General features: G+C 48.9%; 1 protein-coding gene across 2 annotated transcripts; it reads right to left on the reverse strand.

Moving 5' to 3' along the window:
• Positions 1 to 4632: 4632 nt before the first annotated feature.
• PEX11B (peroxisomal biogenesis factor 11 beta) lies at positions 4633 to 18417 on the reverse strand. 2 transcript variants are annotated; one of them, XM_065420061.1, is made up of 5 exons: positions 18362 to 18417; positions 9886 to 10001; positions 9401 to 9602; positions 7014 to 7396; positions 4633 to 6777 (listed from the first exon to the last, which is right to left on the reverse strand). In XM_065420061.1, exons 1-4 carry the CDS (start codon positions 18415 to 18417, stop codon positions 7030 to 7032), a joined length of 741 nt encoding a protein of 246 aa, XP_065276133.1. In that variant the 3' UTR covers positions 4633 to 6777; positions 7014 to 7029. The 2 variants fall into 2 exon arrangements, with proteins under 2 accessions (XP_065276133.1, XP_065276132.1); XM_065420060.1 differs by having other exon boundaries at positions 4633 to 7396.
• Between the last annotated feature and the right edge of the window lie 1398 nt (positions 18418 to 19815).

Below are 19815 nucleotides of genomic sequence, written 5' to 3' on the forward strand. Positions count from 1 at the left end.
TTAAAATCCAGTCAAGAGTCGCACCTCTTCTCAGCTTGCCGGCCACTCGTGCGGTGCTGGTGCTCCAACCTCATGGATATCTACCCAGGTCCTAAATATTGCACCTGCCAAATGCAGTGCGGCAGCTTGGAGCTCCAGTCATCATTGTGGCAAGTTGGACTCCATGACCAACACTGCCCTGGTGGGACCCGGACAACTCCAGTCTCCAACCTTCCACTCCTGGCTGGTATCCACCCCCCTATGAAGGCAGGGCCCTAGCCGCATGGCTGCACAGAGCCACCTATCAGAACAGATTATTTCACGTCATCTCAAAGCCGCCTCAAAAATGCCAGCAAAAATCCAAATGCCCCTTTGCTGAATTAGTTGAGCCTCTCAGACAGTACATCAGATGTGATTTTTCTAAGGAACAGTGGCAACAGGTGGTGAATGCCATGCCCAGTCCAGTGCCCTACTCACTGGGTATGCTCTGCCACTGACTTGCTGCAGTTGTGAACAAGTCACTTCCCTTCTCTTTGCCTCCTTTTCCTCTCTCTAGTTCTCATGAGCTCCAGTCCAGCGGCCAATCTGCTGGACCATACCAGCTTTGCAACGTAAGTGCAAAGTCTGATCATCTCTGCCATCGGAGGACTTTTATCCATAGCTCACATAAGATTTATGAATAGCCAATCTTTTGCCTTTGGAATGGACTCAGCTGTATGCATGAGGAGAGATTAGTAAGACTGGGACTTTTCACCTTGGAAAAAAGATGACTAAGGGGGGATATGACAGCGGTCTATAAAATCATGACTGTTGTGGAGAAAGTAAACAAGGAAGTGTTATTTACTCCTTCTCATAACACAAGAACTAGGGGTCACCAAATGAAATTAATAGGCAGCAGGTTTTAAACAAACAAAAGGAAGTATTGCTTCACACAACGCAGAGTCAGTCTGTGGAACTCTTTGCCAGAGGATGTTCTGAAGGCCAAGACTCTAACAGCGTTCAAAAAAAGCACTAGATAAGTTCATGGAGGACAGGTCCATCAATGGCTATTACCCAGGATGGGCAGGAATGGTGTCCCTAGCCTCTGTTTGCCAGAAGCTGGGAATGGACGACAGGGGATGGATCACTTGATGATTACCTGTTCTGTTCCTTCCCTCTGGGGCACCTGGTATTGGCCACTGTCGGAAGACAGGATACTGGGCTAGATGGACCTTTGGTCTGACCCAGTATGGCCGTTCTTATGTCCAAACCGCGCTCCCAACTGGAACTCCGCTATAATGGCTCCAATCCTCCTTGCCCTTGTAAGTTACCATGTGAATACTGCCTCCCCCAAAAGAAACATCTGTTGCAAATTAAGAGACACAAGATGACAGAAAAATAGCAGCAGCTTTGCTTTTTAATTCATTAGTTTGCAAACTGCCCTGTGTCATCTTAAACCTGAGGAAGAGCTCGGTGTAAGCATGAAAGTTTGTCTCTTTCACCAAAAGCTGGTCCAATCAAAGATATTACCTCTCCCACCTTGTCTCTCTTTTTAAACTATTTACAAGTTAATTGTACCATATTTACATCAAACTGACAACGTGATTGTTAGAGACACTTTGCGGCTGTCTATTGTACATTTTAAGCTTCAAGAAATGTAACAATATTGCTCTAAAATGTCAAAACCTTCATGTTAACCGTATAAAGAAGCTGCTGGCGGCTGGGTTTGCTAGTGGCAGAAGCATGTGTCAATAGTCGGAAAACAATTTACAGTGATATTTTTACTTAGCATAACCCCGACCCATTTAACTGATTTATGTTCGATCTGCTCTCTCCTTCACCAACGTTAGGAAGTGTCAGAGCGACATCTAACAATATGCAACAATGGCACTTAACAGCTAAATTATTCTTACTGATATGTGATCTTCTACGGGCTCTGTACTCAGACTGAGATTAGCACCTGCATAATGCATACGGGTCACCGATATCCACAAAGACACAACTCTACTTACATTTTACCTGGACAATTTAAAACATCTTCATGTTGCAGGGGGTGGCAGAGCTGTGACCCAACTGAAAGTCTGGAGCCCAGTTCCTCTTATAACCGCCTTGCTATTTGTTTGGCTAACAAGCCGTCAGTTTTCTCTTGCTATAGCTTATCATAGTGCAAGGCAGCTAAAATCCGAGTTACCCGGGTGAATGAATATTTGTGTATGTACGTGCACAGCCAGGGTTTTTCTTCACCAGGGCAGGCAGTGGTTCTCCACCTTTTCCATACTGGGATCCATCCATTCCATCCCTTTTAGCACCAGGGAAGGGCAGTCTGGCCACAACCCCTTGACATCTGCTCACAAACTCCAGGTTGAGAAGCCCTGAGATAAGGTAAAAAGAACAGGAGTACTTGTGGCACCTTAGAGACTACTCCTGTTCTTTTTGCGGATACAGACTAACGCGGCTGCTACTCTGAAACCTGAGATAAGGTAAACAGCTGGGGTTCTAGAATACAGAAAGACTACACGTTAAAAGTGAGACAATTAAGGAGCAGTGCCTGCTGAAAGGGGGTCTACATAAAAATGGCCCCCAGTTACTCAGATCTCCGCTTCCTGAACGTATGGAGTTCCCATCGCTGATGAAAAGAAAGATCTCCCTTCTGCGAGCTTAGCAGGAGCGAATACAGCTGCGGGAGAGCGAGCTGGAGTCCATTCTGACTCATGTAGCACCAACAAAATGGTCAGCTAAGAACCTACTACCACAGTGATTAGGTCAGAAGCTGACCAAACAGCTGGGTTTTCACATCTCGACTGGGAGTCTCTGGCACCAGCAATTGGAGGAACCGTCTTGACTTGCAAACTAACAAAACTTGATCTACTTTGATCTGTTAAAATGACCACTCTGTTCCATTCAGAGAAATTAGGTTTTGCAAACGATGGGTCATTAGATATTTGATGGATCATTCTATAAAGTATCTGTCAGGATGCACAGATGGTAGAAAGGATTATTTAGTGGCTTAAGTAAAGGGCAGGGAGTCAGGACTCCTAGGTTCTAGTCCCAACTTTGCCACTGCCTTGCTGGGTACGTTGGGGAAAGTCACATCTTTCTGTGCCTCAGTTTACCCATATGAAAAATGGAGATACCAGCTGCCTCCAAAGGTGGTTTCATACCCTCATGGACTAATTTTTAAAGATGCTGAGCAGCTGCAGCCCCTGCAGATTTCACTACAATTTATGAGTGCTCGGCAATTGTCAAGGATCAAGCTGTTATATGCTGTACTAAGGCGACAAACGATGAAGGGGGAGATGAGTTTAGTAAGGTACAACAGCCGCTGGGGGTACTTCTGGAGGACCACTAGCTCTTGATTCCCCAAGGTTCAATTTTCCCTCGGGGTGCCCTTTTCCAGGTACCAGACCCCTTCTCCCACAGGGATCTTTTCCTGCAGTCCGCCCATAGGGTCTTCCGACACTGTGGCCCGCAAGGGCCCTCAGCTTCTTCAAGGAGGGATCCTTCTGCTGCTCGGTCTGGAATTCAGCTGCTGGGTTTGGGGTCCAGCCCTCGTTGGCTGTGCCTCAGTTTCCCCGCCTCGGGACAAAGCCTCAGCCCTCTTAAACCCTGTTCCTGGTAACTCACTACCCCCGTTGGGAGTTTTCCACATCCCCTGCTAGACAGACTCAATTGGACTGCGCTGTGACGTTCTAGGCTTGAGGGCCCTGAGAACGGCCTGTGCTGTGTTCAGACATACAATAAACCCTTCTCTTTTATGCTGGCTGAGAGTCCCGGCAGTCCAGAGAGCGGGGTGGCCCTGAGCACAATGGAAGTACAGCTTCACGGATTGATAGCAAGTTTGTTATGTTGGACGGCGGACGACAGAGCTCTGTGCCACTCAGACACTGGGCTGGATTCCCATTTAACCTTAAGGCCCCTTTACAGGGCTCCGGCTGTGTATAAGCACCTTAAAGTAGGCCAAAACAACAAGGAGTCTGGTGGCACCTTAAAGACTAACAGATTTATTTGGGCATAAGCTTTCGTGGGTATTTTCAGATGCATCTGAAGAAGTGAGGTTTTTACCCACGAAAGCTTATGCCCAAATAAATCTGTTAGTCTTTAAGGTGCCACCAGACTCCTTGTTGTTTTTGTAGATACAGACTAACACGGCTACCCCCTGATACTTAAAGTAGGCCATTCACACCCACTTTAAGGGCCCTTTACAACACTGCCCGAGTGGTGTGAAGGGCAATGAGAATCAGGTTCAGCAAATTACTCAATTCATTCATTCCATGATGACAGCCAGAGAGCAAGTTTTCAAACCCTCTGACTCGAAGAAGTGGTCTCTCTCCTAGCAGGCTCTGGCCACAGGCATTTTGGTGGGATTGTGGTTGGCACGTGCTGCGCACGAGGCCTTACATACACAAGGATTGAGCCAGCTTCATCCAAGGGAGCTGGCAAGGTTGGAGACGTATCAAGTACTGTGTTTGTGAAACATACAGGCTTGCTGGGCTGGTCCCTGGTTAAAGACTGCTAGACACACACCTGCCCTGACTATCTCAGGTGCTTATCTGCCCCCATTACCGATCTGAGCACCTCACACTAACATATTTATCCTCACCACACTCAAGGAGGCAGGGCAGGGCTGTCATCCCCATTGTATTGCTGGGGACCTGGGGCACAGGGAGGCTAAGTGATTTGCCCAAGGTCACATAAGACATCTGTGTCAGAGCAGAGAACTGAATCTAGCTCCCCGGAGTCCCGGGCTAGTGCTCTACGCACTGCACTATCTACTTCTCTGATCGAAGACAGGCACCTCGCGTCTACAGAATTCCAGCACAAATCGAAGTAAACCATCAGACACTGCTAATTCAGAAACATTAACTGATGGCGCTGATATTTTAAGCTGCCGTTCCGGGAGGGGGCAGAGGGGTGTCTTTAAAATGTTCTATTTAAAGACAGTTTTGTCCCTCTTTTTCATTGCTAACCATGGCTGCATATGAATGAGATCTTTGTTCCTTGTTATTTGTATGTTCCTGCTGCTTCAGGCAAAATTCTCTATTGGAGACACGGTAATCCACTCTGCAATATGTGCCTGGATACCACAAGTAGAGGACTGGGCCTTCGGGTGAGGAACAAAGCAGCCAAGAGCCTGGCTTCACATTAATACTACCAGCACCGAATACAAAGCAGAAGGAGCGAATTATACAGAGAATACCGTGAATTCTCCCGCCATGGAAGCTTTTGCTAGGTACTGATGAGGCATCAGTGGGATTTTAATGTCTAGGGGGTTGGAAAGAACAGGCCAACTTCTCAGGTAATGCAAGTCAGCTCCACTGAGGGACCACCACCCATTTACACCAGGTGGAAACCCGGCTCAGAATCCTCACGCTGTCACAAAGATCTGGGTTCAATTCCTGGCTCTGCCAGTGACTTGTCTACCCTTGGGTGGGTCACTTCACCTCTCTGTGCCTCTGTTTCTCAGCTGTAAAAAGGGAGATAATATTAGACATACCTCAAAGAGGGGTTGTCCTGAAGGCATGGATGAGTCCTGAAGGCATGGAAAAAGAGCACTGATCGCTAAGAGCATCCATGTGTACAGCCCACGACAGTTTAAACGCAAGCAAGATCATTCTCATTACCCTACATACATAATTAAAAGAGATCACCGAAGAACGCAGTGGCTTTAGGTATAAATGCAATCCTTGGTGATCAAGATCTCTCTGCAGCCAGATCAGCCATCAGTCTGGAGGGCTGCGTTGATGATCTGACTTTGCACAGAGAAACAGAACTCGATAAACTCCAGTAAAGTGGTAATTTCAGATCAGCACGTACGTTTATTACGAAAACAATCTCAATACAGATTTCCATTCAAAGTTAGCACTGCCCCATTTGTTGTCTTCTCCTCTCCAGTTTATTAAAGTACACCAAAGAAGCCATTAAAAAAAAAAAACAGCGGGGTGAGCATTTGGCTAGCTGGGTGAACAGGAGTGCAGGCACAGGAGGGTAGGTCTGTGTTATTCCTACTTTACAGATGGGGAAACTGAGGCACAGAGACATGAAGGTCCACAGTCATTCAGGGCACAAGGAAAAAAAACAAAAACAAAAAAACCCCCCAACAGAACCAGGAGTCCTCAGTCCTGTCCCTGCGCCGAGATCACACCTCATCTTACAGTCTCTACCCATTGCTGCAAATTGGTGCGGATCACGTCGGTTTCACTTACCCGCTTTCACAGGTCACCATGCTCCATGCCTGAACATCCCTACGTGCTTTATAAACAAACAATGGAAAAATAGAGCCAGACTGAAACAAATAGGAGAGGCAGGAGGAGAGACTGAATATTGCTGTTTACCTTTGTTTTCCTACCATCAAACCTAACCTAATGTTGCTGCCAAGGCAGCAGGAAAATCCACGGTTTCCAGGCATGGCAGAGGTGTCAGAACTGGGGACGGCATCAACAGGAACGGCTGGGAATGCTGCAGCCTGCACTCTGCCAGCGCACACAAGGACATGCCATGTCATGTCATCACCATTAAGTGCCGCTACTCCGCGAGCTTCCCCGGCACCTTTCAAAGTTACCTGGCATTCCTAATAAACCGGGGCTTCGCAATCCACCTCAGGAGTCTCTAGCCACTAACTCCAGGCGCTTGTTACTCACAGTACTTCAAGGGTTATATTTAAAACAGGACTTCCACTTGAAAGGTGCCAGCTGGCCAGCCGTGGAGACCAAAGTCCACTCTGTATCCATAGACCAGGTAGTACATGGGCAGCAGCAACGAAGGCCTCCCCTACTCGCTACCTCCTGGCTTTACAGGTTGGGAAACTGAGGCATGGAACTCCTGTAGGGACAAGAGGGGAGCTCAGTCTCCATGGTTCATCCGATCCCTGGCTAAGGCTGTGAATTAGCATCAATTCTGGTGGCGGACCGTGAACGCTTGTCCTATCATAGGATCGAGCCCCCGCCCCGAAATTCACTGCATACCAGCCACTGGATAGTAGCAACCTTGGACCCCTAACATCCTGGGCTGGCCTTGAACCGGTAACAAAGGCGAAGGTTCCACATCCCTCTACCAACCTGCCAGTCCTCCCGGTTAAGGTTTAAGTTTGAGCCAGGGGTGAACGATGGTGAGGATAGAGAGGATGGAGGAGGTAAGGCCGCACAGCCCCACAAAGCCCGGGTTGGTCTTGTACAGCCCCAGCTTGTCCAGCGGGATGAAGATATCACAGGCGTTTTTCACCACGTCCACAAGCAGAGGGGGGTTGCTCCTCAGCACATGCACAAGAAGGTGCAGCTGGACTTTCAGCCTCAGCACCAGCTGCTGGAGACTGCTGTCTGCTCGGAGCGCGTGCCTGGTCTCGCTGCCCTTCGGACGCTTCCCGCATGCCTCACGCTCCATCAGGAGCCGGATCTCGTAGGCATCCCGGCTCAGGTTCAGGATCAGCGCAAAGAAGTAATATCTGAAAGGCAGAAGGGGGAAGGAGAGAGGGTTTATCAGCTAATATTTACTGTCCACTAAAGGGATGAAACTCCCACTGACTCCAACAAGAGTTATGAGTCAGCAGTGTGCCCTCCTTGCCAAGAAAGCCAACGGCATCTTGGGCTGTATTAGTAGGAGCATTGCCAGCGGATCGAGGGAAGTGATTATTCCCCTCTATTCGGCACTGGTGAGGCCACACCTGGAGAATTGCGTCCAGTTTTGGGCCCCCCACTACAGAAGGGATGTGGACAAATTGGAGAGAGTCCAGCGGAGGGCAACGAAAATGATTAGGGGGCTGGGGCACATGACTTACGAGGAGAGGCTGAGGGAACTGGGTTATTTAGTCTGTAGAAGAGACGAGTGAGGGGGGGATTTGATAGCAGCCTTCAACTACCTGAAGGGGGGGTTCTAGAGAGGATGGAGCTCGGCTGTTCTCAGTGGTGGCAGATGATAGAACAAGGAGCAATGGTCTCAAGTTGCAGTGGGGGAGGTCTAGGTTGGCTATTAGGAAACACTATTTCACTAGGAGGTGGTGAAGCACTGGAATGGGTTACCTAGGGAGGTGGGGGAATCTCCTTCCTTAGAGGTTTTTAAGGTCAGGCTTGACAAAGCCCTGGCTGGGATGATTTCGTTGGGGTTGGTCGTGCTTTGAGCAGGGGGTTGGACTAGATGACCTCCGGAGGTCCCTTCCAACCCTGATCTTCTATGATTCTAAGAGCAGGGTGGCCCCCTAAAGCTACGTTACTGCAGCTGGGGTGTGTGACTGCAGCATGGGCGGCGGTTGCTTGAGTACATACCCAGGGTGCTGGCTAGCCTGTGCCGCTGCCCATGCTGCCATTGGAATGAGACCTGGCTCTATTAAAGCGACCTTGGGCATGTGCGCACGTGCTCCGATCACACCTCCCGACGGTAGCGTGGACAGAACCGAAGCATCTTCATCAGGATATAACCGTAGGACGTGTCGTTCAGTGGCCAGTCTACAGGTCGAGACACCAGGACTCCTGGGTTCTATTCCCAGCTCCTACCCGGACGTGTGACTGAAGGCTAAAGCAGTGGATTGGGTTCTACTGGAATGACCTTGGAGGAGTCCCGTCACCTCTCTGTGCTTTGCTTTAGCCAGCTATTGGATGGATGCAACACCACTTACCTCTCCAGGGGGTGGGAGGCGTCATGTCTGTCAAGAGCTTTGGGATCTCTGGATGGATGCTAGGGAAGTGTTACTAGAATCCCATCTGAGGGTCAGCTGCATGACAGGACATGTCACCTTATTGGAAGGCAATATGGCCAATGCAGATTGCCCCCCCCCAGACATTCACGTGCACCCAGCCCGACATGTGGACTGTTAAACTGAGCTCACTGACCCTGCGTGGATGTCAGAAGCAGCACAGTTCAGTGCACGGGACGCAGCACCAGATCCTGGTTCTATTCCAAGGGCTGCCACAACCTTGCTGTGTGTCCGGGGGGGAAGGGTGAGCTGCTCTGTGTCTCAGTTTCCTCGTGTGTAAAAGCACAGAAAATGATACTCACCCATTTCTGTGCAGCCCTGAGATCTGCAGACACAAGCTGCTGTGTTAAATAGTATCACTGCTGCTAATAAAGAGCCCTGGCCATTTTTTCTTGCAAGCGTAGGGGTGCTAACGCCATTGCCTTATGCAAATTCAAAACTAGGGCTTTATATTCTGCCTATTAGCACTTCCCAAGGAATTTCTATGGCTATGCTTCAATGAGCCGCGGCACAGAGTTCCTGCGGGCTGTTGAACCGTTCCTGCGGTCCACCCCAGAGGTAGCTGCAGTTCAGTGCTGGGCAAAGTGATTCCTGTATGCAAGGTTAACAAGGTGCTTTGGGATGGAAAGTGACTGGGAGCAGGGAAAAGGCAGAGCTATATTGTTCGCAAGGATTTGTCGGAAACTCCCCCCACACACACACTCACCAGACAGGATCATCCCTTACCAGGAAAAGCAAACGGCACTAGCCCAGCCTCACCTGAAGGACCGCTGGCTCCACTTTTCCTGGTCCATGTGAGGGAGGAGGCCCGACTTCCCCGCCCACAGGATGTTGTCGCAGGCGAAGTACATGGCTCGGTTCAGGTTGCTGACGGTGATGCAGAAGCGTAAGACCACATCCGACAGGTGGATGGCTCGCTTCGCCGACTCCAGGGCGTCCGCCGAGTTCCCCAGCCGGAACACTGGAACATCAAGCGGGTCGAACGAAGAGTCAGCCAGACACTCCCTGCTGTTATGTCACTACTAAGCACGTCACTGATGCCAAATGGGCCAGGGATCTGGGATAACTGACACATCCCTCCAGCCTTCCACGCCAAGCTGCGGGGCCACAGACCACCCCCATCCAGCATTGTGGCACAAAACTACAACCAAAGGTAATTACCGGGGTAAGAAGAACTGGGTTTCTCTTGTTCAGAGACCCTGGAAGCCTCCCATTACATCCCCTCTGAAGATGATTTCACTTACGCTTGCGCCCCAGGCTCATGTGAGCCTCGAGCTGTTTGATCCTGGCGAGGAAATCAGCACTCGCTCCATTCTTCTGCAGCGTGTAGCCGAGCAGAGTGCAGGCATACTGAGCGGCTCTGAAAGAGACAACTGAGTATAGGAAATGCACCTAGCAAGACAGGATTTGCCTTAATGGATCAGTCCAGCAAGCCCAGACTCCTGCCTCCACCAGTGGAGGATGAAACACCCTCTTCTTCCAACCCCGGTTGGCTATCTATGGAGTGCTGCCCATGGCAGGGAAGAAAAATTTCTTCCTGAGCCCTGCAATGATCATCATACTGAAGTATGAGATTCAATTACCAATATTATTACTGGCCAGGAAATTCCTGCAGCAGGGAGTTCCATAAGTTGGCCACGGGCTGCTTTAGAAAGCGGTCCCTTCAATGGTCTGTAAAGCTTGCCATTTCTACCCCACATCCAGTGACTAACCAATGAGGAGAATAACTCGCCTCTCAGCCCTACGAAACCCAACACACACACACACGAGTCCAACTAGCTCATTTCATCTGAGGCTTGTTAGACTCTGAAGAGTTTAGGTTAAAAATAAAAGCATAAAGGATCTGATGTCTAACTAAGTCTGCCTGGGACCGCCGCACTCCCCGCCATGCAGAATGGACATGCCCTGAATATTTAGCACTTTCCCATTGCAGCTGCACATCTTTGGATAGCATTTACAGGCCTTTTCAAATGACCCAACATGGGCCAGTTTCTGGACCCAGCTGACGGGACCGGTTTCAATTCTGCTAAGAAGATAGTTCTGCTTCGCTCCAGGAACTCTCTCTAGACTCAATAGCTTCCAACTTATTTTCTTTCCTAGAGGAGAGGGGTAAATTCCCTCCCCTCTCCCTGGCTTTCAACTTTGAGGTCAAATTTTTCAAGTTTGGGTACCTAAATTAGGCACCTAAATAAGACCCTGATTCGGCAAGGTACTTAATGCATGGGAGTTGTTCCAGTGAAGCCGGCGTTTAAGTGCCTCGCTGCATCACGTCCTAAGTGGGCTGATTTTCAGTGCAGTTAAGCACCTGCAATGCAATGATTTCCATAGGACATGTGGGTTTTCAACACCTCTGGAAAGGAGGCCACTTATTTAGTGGGCTAACTAGGGATAGAAAGGCCTAATTTAGGAACACAGGCCTAGGCCTGAAAGGGACTCCTGGGTCATTGCACCCAGTGCGTGCTATCACGGCCAACCCCCTCATCCCATCCCGTTCAGAAACTGATCAAGCTCCATTTTCAAACTGCTTAGAGGTTGTTTGCCCTTACAACTCCTACTAGGAGGCTGCTCCAGAACTTTACTCTTCTGCTGGCGAGAAACTTCATGCCCAGCCTATATTCCTGGCCAGTTTATCCCCGTTTGTTCTTGCGCCGACACTGTCCTTTAGCTTAGATAGCGCTTCTTCCTCCCTGGGCTGTATTTAGAGAGCACAACCATATCCCCCTCCTAGCCTCGGTTTTGCTAAGCTATAAAAGCCAAGCTCTTTTAATCTCCTCTTGTAAGATTGGTTTTCCATTCCCCTGATCGTGCTAATAACCCTGCAAGGGCCCAAATTACCACTTTAACTGCTTCCCAACCACAGAATTATTATTTTTAGTCATATCGCAGTGGAACCTGGGGATCCAAATCAGGGCCCCATTATGCTAGCCCCTATATTATTATTATTATTATTAATTTGTATTACCCTTACATTAGCAAGCTAAACATTTCGCATGAGCATTTGCTAAACATCTCATGGGTACTGTCATGGCTTTGAGGCTTCTGTATGTCCTTCCCCTACCCTTCTGGAAAGGGCACACAGAAATCATATGCCTTGACTTTCAGTATGTGGAAAAAATAAGGAGATTCTTGGCAAACTTCAGTGCATGTGACTTCTTAATAAACAGCTCCCTGTTTGACCATCTGGCTTGGTATGAAATTGCAGATCTGACACTTTCATCTCTGCGTAAAGCCAACGTACTTTTAACCCAGATAATAAATGTCAATGAAGTAGGACTGGGGAAAGTTGTGCCATCATGAGATCGTTTTGATGCCTATGGAAGATCTGTTCCGGAGCTTAGATACCATAGTGAGAACTGCCCTCGCAACACCTAACAGAGACAAAATGGTTTTTAAATAACAAAAATTAGAAGTAGGTTCTGAGAAGCATTTGCTCAAACACTGCGCATGGGGAGGATGCAAAGACGCACTGAAGATGCTGATAAAATCTCAGCAGACTTCTATAGATTGTCTCCTCGTAAAACTTTTGGCTGGAAAATGTTACCTCCCCCAGCCTAGCTTTAAAACATTACTGTCTGATCCTGAACTGCTCTTTCGAATGAATTTAGTCCTCCCAGAAGGTGTCACATCGATATCCAGGATTTGATCTGCTGTTTATTCCCAGAAAAGGGACAACCTGGGCAGCTTTCTCCCACCAACGAGCCTCAATTCCACCCTGGGCAGCAATGTCTAGTCTCCATAGCCAATTCAGTCCCCAGCCTCTATGCTGAGAAGGGGGCCCAATTAGTGCCAGTTGTGGTCATGATTTGTCACTCCTAAAATGAACCTAGGAAGATCCCAGACCCAGCCATGTTCAGCAGGAAGGAATGCAGCTGCAACAGGTTTGAGGGAGAAAACCTAAATAGGGTTCAGGAGAGAAAATGAGAGGATCCCCTCCACCTCCCCGCATCTTCTGACAATGAGGTTTCTCCTGTTCAAATCATGTGATTCCAAGGGCTACTTAAGGAAGAGGAACCAGATGAGGCTGGAGTTGGAGTGAGGCAGAGCAATTGGAAACGCTTCAAGCGGATAAACATCATCTGAATAAAAGCAAGCAAAGCCAGGAACAATATGTAACATGCCTGCTGATCATGCTTGCGTTAGACAGGGAAAAAAGTGTCCGTTCATGGAGAATTCAAGGGAGGAGGACAAAACATTATGGAAGCAATTCAATATTAGATCAAACTGAAAGGAGTGTGTCTCACAAATAACGGCCCCATTTGTGAGTACAGGAACAAGGTTTGATATGAAAAGGAGCTTGAGCACGCCAACTCCCAGGGACTTTAATGCTGCGCGTCTCAGGCTCTGGCCCAAGCCTGCAAAGGCTAAGGACCCATGTGGGTCATGGAAACAGGACATCACTCTTTGTGGAAGGACAGGATCGAGGCATGTTTGCAGAGGGAGGAGTGACCAGTGTTACCAACTCTCGCGATTGTTTTGCCAGCCTGACGGTTTTTGCTATTTTCCTTCAAGTTTCAGCTCCAGGAGTCTTGGGATTACGGGAGAATCTCAGCTTAAAATTTAAAATAAAAAGGAAGTTTCTAGCTCTAAAGGCTCAGAAAATCTTTAGAGATAGAAATAAATATTTAGCAAATAAAAAGAACCAATTTCTCCCCCTTAAATCTCATGATTTCTATGACAATTTCATAATTTTGCAGGGACCAGACTCATCATTTTTCAACACTGGGGTTAGCAATACTGAAGACACTTCCCACTAAGGGCTTGGCTACACTTACGCGGTAGTTCGGCGGCTGGCAATCGAACTTCCGGGTTCGATTTATCGCGTCTTGTCTGGACGCGATAAATCGAACCCAGAAGTGCTCGCCGTCGACTCCGGTAATCCTGCTCGGCGAGAGCAGTACGCGGAGTCGACGGGGGAGCCTGCCTGCCGCGTCTGGACTGCGGTAAGTTCGAACTAAGGTACGTCGACTTCAGCTACGTTATTCACGTAGCTGAAGTTGCGTACCTTAGTTCGAATTGGGGGGTTAGTGTAGACCAGGCCTCAGATGTAGTCTACACTTTGACTGTGAGAACACCTGCCTTATATTATTAAAACAAGACAACAAAAGTTGCTTCGTGCTAGATTTCTTCACTAACCCCATTCTCCCATCACACCCCCTTCGTCTGCTTCTTCCAGTGCTGCATCTCGTCACAACCCTTGACTGTGCTCAGTGCAGCAGGGACTGTCTTTACTTGTTTGTATAGCACCCATCACAATGGAGCCCAGGTCTCAGATTGGGGCATTTAAGTCCTGTGTGACACAAATAAGAAGTTTATTGGACAGCGAAACTAGTTTAACCTGTTCCACTGGGTTCCTTGTGATCTGGCTCATTGCTCCTGTGTTGAGCACCCTACATTGCAGCGTAGCTCAAACCGTCCAAGTTAGGAGCTGACACTATCTACCACTGAGACCTCGTGTGGTTTAGTGGATAAAGTCCTGGGCTGGAAGCCAAAAGACCTGGGTTTTATTCCCAGCTTTTCCACTGACCCTGGGCAAGTCACTTCCCCTTGCCTGCTCATTTCTCCTCCCACTCTGTGTCTTGTCTGCATGCACAACGCCTGGCACTACGGAGTCCGGAACTTGGTTGGGGCCAGTAGGTGCTACTCTAAAAGAAATAAAATATTAATACCACAACCACTGGAACGTTAAGAATCCCAGCTCTCCAGAAGGAAACCCAATGGTCTCTAGACCCAATGGTTCATAATATATCAGACCTTTAAATCTGTCACTGTCTCCTGGGTCTAGCAATGATTTTTTTAGCCCAGCTCTGGGACCGAACAAAGCAAATCAGGAATTATTTTGGGGAAGTTCTAAGGCCTGTGTTATACAGGAGGTCAGACAAAATTATCACAATGTTCCCTTCTGGCCTTGGAAACTACGAAATCCTGAAATCGATGAAATCAGAAATTTTAGGTTCTTGAACATCTGCTTCATGCAGGAGTAACCTGCTTCTAGAAGGTATTTCCAATCACGACCATGTGGCACTGAAAACTCTGATGTCATATCCTGTGCAAGCCAGAAGCTGCCAACTAACTTCACAGGAAAGCAACAAGTGTTTAGTGCCTTGGTCTTAAGGGTTTATTAGTCATTTGTTCAGAGGGGATTATCAAATTGTCTTCTGCATGGTTTTCATCCCACCCAGCAGTCAAAACAAATAATCTTTCTGAGATACTAGTTTGCCCTAGCTAGTTCTTCCCCTTTCAGAGCACTATTCTATCCACCGATCCCAAAGCACTTTACAATCAAGCATTACAACATCCTGATAGGTATTATACCTATTTTACACAAGGGGAAACTGAGGACAATACAGTTAAGAAACTACAAGAAATCACTGATGTCAGGAATAGAACCCAGGAGTCCTGGCACCCAGTCCTCAGTTCTAACTACTAGCCAACATTCCCTCATGGAACTGTGAACAGAAATTCCCCATTCTATACTCCTTTTATTAGACCACACACACACACACACTTTCCCCCAAAATGCCCTACACGGCTTTTTCCTAGTCTAGAGGCTTTTCTGCCACATAAACTGGTGTCCATCAAACTGACCCTGTTTGATTTAGACCTGAAGGTTAGGCTTGTTTTCCCCCTTTGGTTGCCTAAGAAGTTTTCCATTGTTTATTGGGAGACTAAAGTAGTCACAGAATTGGTGCTATTAATAATGTAAGAAGGGAATTTGTTTAAAACTACATAATTATCTTGACAGCAGTTCCCTTACAGGGGTCTGATCCAGCACACACTGCTTTTTCTAGTGACTAATGGGAAACTTTGTTGAGTATTTGTCAAGCTGTAATAAATAATATTTATTATTTGCAATGCAGTAGCACCTAGGAGCTACAACCATGGACATGGACCTCATGCTGCTAGGAGTGTACAAACACAGAACAAAAAAAGACAGTCTCTGCCCCAAATGCACCATAAAGCTTCACCCTCCTTTGATTCGCCACAGAATACAAGTCAAAACAAGCTACCAAGAAAACAAATTCATAAGAAGAATCTTTTAAACGTTTCTCATCTCTGGCTGAAAAAGCCTACATATCTCAAAACTTGCCTGCCCCATTGGGGAAAAAATGCTTCTTATTAATTACCAGAATTTAAATCTAACCCCACAATGATTATGGAAACTTTTTTTGAAAGCCCAAGTTGTCCAGAACATCGGGAAAAGCACGACTGGTGAACAGATTTCACAAGCACAGAAATCCTCTAAGCATTCAACCTCTCTCTAGGCTGGGACAAGGGTTTACAAGGGGATATGCAAGACCAATGCCGCTTCCAGGCAGGAAAACACTAGCTTCTCGCTGCTTACCTACAGGGCTTGCTATTCCCCGGCCTTCTCTATATACTGCTTAACCAGTTCATTGCAAGGTAATTCCAGCTCCACAGAAGAACATGACATTATGGAAGAATAGGATTATTTGGCCTGTATAGGAGGGGAAATCTAACAGAGGTGCATTATATAACATAACTATTGCCCAGCAAAGGTATTTTGCAGGATTACAAGACCAAAGAGACACTGAAAATTTTAAAGCAACACATTTAAAATAGACAAACAGAAATATACATGGCATAAAAAAAGATCAGCCAGTGGAACTTGATACTGTAGGGAGTGTTTCTCAACCGGGAGAGAGACAAAAGACAATCAGGGAGATGGCGAGGCACTGAAATTGTTATTACAGTCTAAAGCAGTGGTACCCAACGCGGTGCCATGGCACCCGCTGGGGCATTTATGCGCGCCCGCCTACTGACAAGGACAACCAGCCGCCAAAATGCCGCCGAGAAGCAGTAACGCCAAGAAGCGTCGCCGCCGAAATGCCGCTGCTTCTCGGCGGCATTTTGGCAGCGACGCTTCTCGATGACGCTGGTTCTTGGTGGCTGGTCGTCCAGCGCCTGCCACACTCTTCAGAGAACACGAATATGCTATTGCAATAGAAAGGTTGGGGACCACTGGTCTAAAGCAAAGCAAATCTCATTCCCCCACTAACCTCCCCTTCAAGGGCAAATATTCTCTGTCAGTCTCTCAACACACACAAAAATCAATTACACAGACTTAACACTTATCACGGATACATTTTTTACTCATATTTTTATTGTCAATATAAAGGGATTTCAAATAAGGGGTTGCCAGCCTGCATAGGTTTAGCAACACTCCCGTAGGTTTGGTGGTTTTGTTGCTTTTTCCCCACCAGACAAACAACTCAAGTTTCTTTTTTTAAATATTAGGTGCCGATCTCAAAGATTTGTAGCTATGGTAAAATTTCATCTATTGAGTCTCATTCTTCAGGGCATGAGCTGGGAGTCCAGAAGGAAAGTCTTTCCCACAAGCCCAGAGGATAATTTGGCACATGACCATTCCCTGGGACATTTACCATAAGATGCCATGGGTATTGGGGAAACCAGACTTAGGCCTGGTCAACACATAGGTTGTTGTACCAGTATAACTGTTGGTTAGGAGTGTGGTTTTTAACAGAAAGTTATATCAGGACAATCCCCAGAGTGGATGCAGTTACACTGTTTTAAAGGGCCTTATGCTAGTATAGCTTATTTCCCTTCCCATAAGTGCCCACACTACAGTGGTTGTACATGTTTACCATACTAGGACAGTTCAAGTGGTAACAACTTTTTGTGCAGACAAGTCCTTAGACAGGACTATTGGTCTGGCCAAATTCCCAAGACACCCGTTGATTATCATACAGGCAAGTTTGCCTCTGTCCCGCACAAACCTCAGCCCTGAAAATATTTCTGGGCTTCTTAGTCACCCTGCAAAATCCTTGAAAATCACAAGGGTTGGGGAAAGAAGGCAGAAGCCAACCGTTCTGGTGAGCCAACAAAAACAGTAAGTGATTAGGATTCCGCAGGGACTGATGCCTTGTCTAGGCTAGAAAGGGTTTGCTAGCTCACCTTCCTCCTGGAGACATAACTTATACTGGCAAAAAATATCATTTGCTGGCATAGCTTATACTAGTTTCCTGAATGAAACAAGCTGTGCTGACAAAGGGAACGTCTATGCAGCTTGGAGCTTTCCAGCCCAGATCAACAGACTCAAGTGTGAGGAGTTCATGCCAGCACCCTGAAAATAGCTGTGCTGACAGGCTTGGAAGTTCAGGCTGGAGCATGGGCTCTGAAGCCCACCCTCACCCCTAGGCTTCAGAGCTTGACATGCAACTACAAAGCACAGTCTACACAGCTTTTTCAGAGTCCTAGCACACACCCCCACAACCTCAAGTCTGTTGATCCAGGCTGGGAGGCTTGCTGCTGCAGGCTGCATAGACATACCCAAAAGGACTTTTTTGCCACTGTAACTAAATCTACACAGAGTCTTTGACTGGCATAGTTAGGTGGGTTCAGGGTGCGATTTCCCCCCCCCCACACACACACACACTCCTGATACAGGTATTCCAGCAACACCTTTCACTGCAGACCAGGCCTAACACTAGTGGCACATTTGCAGCCACAGGTGACTGTTTTGACACTGATGTCACAATGGAATTTCATAGGCCCTGGCAACTGAATTCAGGTCCCATTCCCGGGATGATCCAACAAAGCCAGCAACTCAGGGCACGGATGCACCCCGGGGTCACCTCAACCCCTTCCCTCTGGCGCAGGGGCAACCCGCTACTCACCGGCAACCCTTGGCTTGTTAAGCCCCAGACTTCCCCCACATATTTTGCTGGGCTGATACCGCACCTGAAAACCCGCTCCTTGGCTTGGCTCTGGGCACTGAACTGCACCCAGAAATCCATGGTGCTGGTGCCCCTCCTCCAGGCACAGCCGGTCCCAAGATCTTCCTGCCTTCCTAGGTGAGCTGATTACAGGGTCCTCCCCCTCCTCCCCTGGGCCTCCCGGGGCAGCTCCGCCTGGCGCCCCTCCGCCTGGGGCCTCCCGGTGCAGCTCCGCCTGGCGCCCCTCCGCCTTGGCCCTCCCGGTGCAGCTCCGCCGGGGGGGGGGGGGGCTCCGCCTGGGGCCTCCCGGTGCAGCTCCGCCTGGCGCCCCTCCGCCTTGGGCCTCCCGGGGCAGCTCCGCCTGGCGCCCCTCCGCCTGGGGCCTCCCGGGGCAGCTCCGCCTGGCGCCCCTCCGCCTTGGGCCTCCCGGTGTAGCTCCGCCTGGGGGGGGGCTCCGCCTGGGGCCTCCCGGTGCAGCTCCGCCTGGCGCCCCTCCGCCTTGGGCCTCCCGGTGTAGCTCCGCCTGGGGGGGGGGGGGCTCTGCCTTGGGCCTCCTGATGCAGCTCCGCCGGGGGGGGGGGGTTCCTTGGGCCTCCTGGTGCAGCTCCGCCGGAGGCCCCCCCCTACCCTCGGCCTTCTAGACCAGGAGTCTAAGCCGGGGGAGGACGGGTCGCTCCGTTCCTGCGGGGAGGGGGTGTTGAAGTCCCCTCCGGTCACAGGCGAGACGGTTGCAACCACTTCCGGGAATGAAACGGCGGCGCCCAGGGATCAAACTTGGAGAAACCAACCAACGCGATATGGCTGCGCCCCCTAGAGCCCAGCAGAGGAAGGGCAGCACCTGTTCTCCCTGCAGCCCTCGGCCCGCACCCCTTCTCTGCCTGCTCCCTGCCTGTTGTTACAGAGGGGACCACGGCCCCCCTTCCCCTAGCTCGTATCTCCCAGTCCCCCAAATCAGCGCCCCCTCCTCCAGTCCACCCAATCCAGCACCTCTTCTTCCCCCAATGACCTCCCAGCACCCCCAATCCCCTCATAACTCAGCACCCAGCCTCCCCTTGCACCCCACAATGGCCAGGGACTCATCTGTGTAACTCCCGCAAGACAATACATCTGTGTCCCCTTTACTTCTCCCCCAGAGGAAATGATAACACCCTTACAGTTAAATGTAAATAATTTACTCCCTAAACTGGGAGGCGTGGTAGATACGCTGGAGGGTAGGGATAGGATACAGAGGGACCTAGACAAATTAGAGGATTGGGCCAAAAGAAATCTGATGAGGTTCAACAAGGACAAGTGCAGAGTCCTGCACTTAGGACGGAAGAATCCCATGCACTGCTACAGACTAGGGACCGAGTGGCTAGGCAGCAGTTCTGCAGAAAAGGACCTAGGGGTCACAGTGGACGAGAAGCTGGATATGAGTTGACAGTGTGCCCTTGTTGCCAAGAAGGCTAACAGCATTTTGGGCTGTATAAGTAGGGGCAT

The sequence above is a fragment of the Emys orbicularis genome, chromosome 20 (assembly GCF_028017835.1).
Source record: "Emys orbicularis isolate rEmyOrb1 chromosome 20, rEmyOrb1.hap1, whole genome shotgun sequence".
Taxonomy (NCBI): domain Eukaryota; kingdom Metazoa; phylum Chordata; order Testudines; family Emydidae; genus Emys; species Emys orbicularis.

Bases quoted from the DNA above. Each gene is read 5' to 3' on its own strand.
- PEX11B (XM_065420061.1), bottom strand. From the start codon at position 18,417: ATGGATTTCTGGGTGCAGTTCAGTGCCCAGAGCCAAGCCAAGGAGCGG. The intron at 10,002-18,361 runs GTGCGGTATCAG...TGTCTCTTTCAG, and splicing joins GCCAAGGAGCGGGTTTTCAG to AGCCGCTCAGTATGCCTGCA. The intron at 7,397-9,400 runs GTGAGGCTGGGC...TCTGCCTTTCAG, and splicing joins TGGAGCCAGCGGTCCTTCAG to ATATTACTTCTTTGCGCTGA.